Here is a 3338-nt window from a genome sequence, read left to right on the forward strand (position 1 = left end):
GTACTCACTGTGGACTCGTATACATTTGTCTGTACTCACTGTGGACTTGTATACATTTGTCTGTACTCACTGTGGACTTGTATATATTTGTCTGTACTCACTGTGGACTTGTATATTCTCACTGTGGCCTTATCATGTTAATTAATCCAATGATATCTGAAACAGCCGGCAGAATTGCAGTGCTTTCCAAAGGTTGTTTCTGCTGCTCCTTTACCAACTTTCACCCCTCATCCTACCATTTACCACATCATTTCCCATGTGCCATTCTTCTGTACCCCAAACCTGCTCACCATTGGGTTTGAGGAACTTCTTGGCATGCAGGTAGCTCTCCAGCATGCGCTCATTGAACAGCATGTAGCCCATGGGCTCTGAGATGATGATGTCCACCTGCTCGGGGAGCGTCACCTCCTCCACCTTCCCCGGGATGACGATCACGCGATCACCCAGACGGTTACTGTTCACCAGCACCTGTGAGGCAGAGCACAACTTCATACAAGGATCTGAAATCCTGCCTCAAAATAGAGCGACCCGTCAACCAGGTCATTCAAAACATATCAGATTCAGGGAACTGATGTCAGCATTAATCGTTGTGTGTGCGTGTGTGTACCTCAGCGTGCTGTGCCATGGTGCTGGCCTCCACAGCGTAGACCTTCCTGGCCCCAGCTTGGGCTGCAAAGAAAGAGAGGATCCCCGAGCCACAGCCAACATCCAGCACCACCTGTGAGAAAAGAGAACAGGATAAATTACAGGCATATTGTGCCGATATGACCTCTGAATGACTTGATACCAACACTAATAACAGTCCTGCCACAAAAATACCTCCGTTAATTAAACCAGTGCTCTACTTTAGCCTACACTCTGTAGCATCCAGGACTGGCTTTCACACACAGAAGAAACACTTCACAGTTCAGGTTCCAGTCGTAAAAAGGGATTTAAGTATCTTGTGACCTCATGTAACGTTGTCAGGTAATGAAAGGCTCCTGGAAGTAACGCTCAGTTATTACTGCAGGTAGTAAGCTAGTTAGCCAGACATGCTGACATTTGCAGTTAGCGTTCGAACAGATAAACTGTTTAATCCATTCCTTAAACTTTTGCTCATGTTTTTGGTTTTGGAAAGGCTAAAAAAACTAAAAAGACACACCACCATGTGAAGTCTCTAAAGCCACGTGCCTTGTTACAGTTGCTAAACTATGACGGGACAATAATTGTTTGTTAGAGGGAGGAGATTAGCAAAGAGTAAATAGTTTAAGACTAATAAGTATTTGTCAAGTTTAAGCTGTTCTTTAGCACTCGTTAATGTCGGTCATATTTTGGTCCGTCTGAATATTAAAACTGTAAATTCAGCCGTTAGCCTTTTAATAAGCGTTTAACTCTGAATCTACGTATAATTGAATGATGAATCTGTCATCTATACAGTGGTGTAAGGATACCTTATCCTTGAAGTCGGTGTGGTTCTGGAGAATAGCCCGTTGGTAAGTCCCTGTCCGAACGTAGTCCTGCATCATGTTCTGTTGCTGAGAGAGGTAGCCATAAAACTGCAGAGAGAGAGAAAGCCATTATCGTCTATACGAGATCAATGTCGTACGAGTCGACTCAGTGAGGACAGACGAACGCATCACATTTCAACACGTAAAATATAAGGCTGCAGTCAAAAACTAGGACCAAGTGATTTTCAAATATGGTTTCAGAAAAAATGTATAAATAAAGGAAGAAAAACACATTATCCTCCAAGTCTCTAAGTATTTGATTGACAGCTGGATCTGGAGGGACCCAAAGACGCAATGTCAGCAAACCTGTGCTGGGAACTGTAACTTATACACCAAAGACATTAGCAGTGGTGTTGAAGATTAACAGTTGCGTCCCCAGGACAACAACTTACAGTTACACAACTCTTCTCTTTAAATACACACATGACACTTTAATAACATACCTGTTTTAAAGTACTGTTTGTTTACATATTTTATTGTAAATATTGATATTTTCTATTTTGAAATAATGTCTTTTACTATTGCACTGTTTATTGTCAGTTAGGCAAATTATATGCACAGACAGCGAACGTCTTTAGGACACCGACAGGAAATATAAACTGCAACTCAAAAGTTGTGTAGGTGGTAGAGTCCTTTTTTTATATGAATGGTTTGCAAAATAAGTCATGTTTGGTAAATGAAATGGCTTAGCCAGACTGACAACTGAAAGGGCAGAAAGAGACAAAGATCCTGCTGAGCAACAGTTGAATGAGAATAGAAGAAATCCCGGGTCATTGGTAAAAGGAAGTGAAAGCTGAGCATCAAAATGTGTTCACATTTAAACAAGTTCCTGTTACAGTGTTTCCGATAATGCAGTCTATGACAAGCAGAAACATTAGCAAGTGTTAATACTTCGCCACAATAGACAACGTAGGCTAGAATAGATTTAGCACTACTGAATAGCAGCTGAACTAACAAATCAACTTAAACCTCTTCAATCTAACCAAGTAGACTACACAGGGCCCCAAAACAAAACGGCCACCCAAAATATTTAAAGCCCCGATGCAAGCATCGCTGTGTTTCAATAATGATCGACGCTCACTGGAACGGGAAAAAAACTAAAAATCGAAATTTGGGGGGGGGGGAATGGTTATGACAGTATTCTCCCCTGGCTTCTTCTTTTGGTGCCAAAACTATTTCAAATATATATAATACATTTGGTTTCTGAATTGCACTCTTTTTGTCTCTGTTAAAGAACTCATTTAAAACCTTTTAAACACTAGTCCTATTTTTAGGCCTCTGCTCGAAAATGCCATACCCATACTAAAGAGACTTCAATTCTATAACTACAAGGTCTATTTTAATAATTTTTGATGCTATAATTCAGATAACACTTGTGAGATTGTTCAGATGGGTAAATATTGTGTATATGTTGCTGGTTAATATAGTACATGAAGATATTACACAGCTCAAATTGAAAATATTCAGGTTCGCCTGGGAAAAAAAAAAGCACTTTTATTGATATTATGTTTTTAAAATAATGCAGCCGAGAGCCTAAAAACTCTCCCAAATCATAGTACAACCGATCAGTAGTCCTAGAATAAAGTTTGGCTGGGATAAAGTGAAGAATAAGAACGTTATAGAGGCTTTTAGTACAGAGAGGTCACGCGAGGTCGTCATTTTGGAACCAGCTGTTGCAGCTCTTACATTGTACTTTTATATACTATATATTTCACTTTTTTATCACTCATATTATTCAATACATCCAAATACAGCCGTTTGGCATCATTTTGAGAGCCAGGGTCCTCTCAGAGCCTGTTTCTGTCTCTCATCCATGGGATTTTCTCGTCTGAATTCCAGTTGCTGTGTGTA

At 40.2% G+C, this 3338-nt stretch overlaps 1 protein-coding gene across 1 annotated transcript in view; it reads right to left on the minus strand.

Annotated features, from left to right (window-relative positions):
* Positions 1-2563, minus strand: part of LOC116377779 (histone-arginine methyltransferase CARM1) — a 5682-nt gene extending 3119 nt beyond the window's left edge. The window contains exons 1-3 of the mRNA XM_031839506.1: positions 1431-2563; positions 608-718; positions 291-468 (exon numbers count right to left, since the gene is read on the minus strand). Of these exons, the coding sequence (XP_031695366.1) occupies positions 291-468; positions 608-718; positions 1431-1505 (364 nt within the window). The 5' untranslated portion in view covers positions 1506-2563. The remainder of the gene's footprint in view (positions 1-290; positions 469-607; positions 719-1430) is intronic.
* Between the last annotated feature and the right edge of the window lie 775 nt (positions 2564-3338).

The sequence above is a fragment of the Anarrhichthys ocellatus genome, unplaced genomic scaffold (genome assembly GCF_004355925.1).
Source record: "Anarrhichthys ocellatus isolate YVR2014 unplaced genomic scaffold, GSC_Weel_1.0 scaffold1668, whole genome shotgun sequence".
In the NCBI taxonomy this organism is placed as follows: Eukaryota; Metazoa; Chordata; class Actinopteri; order Perciformes; family Anarhichadidae; genus Anarrhichthys; species Anarrhichthys ocellatus.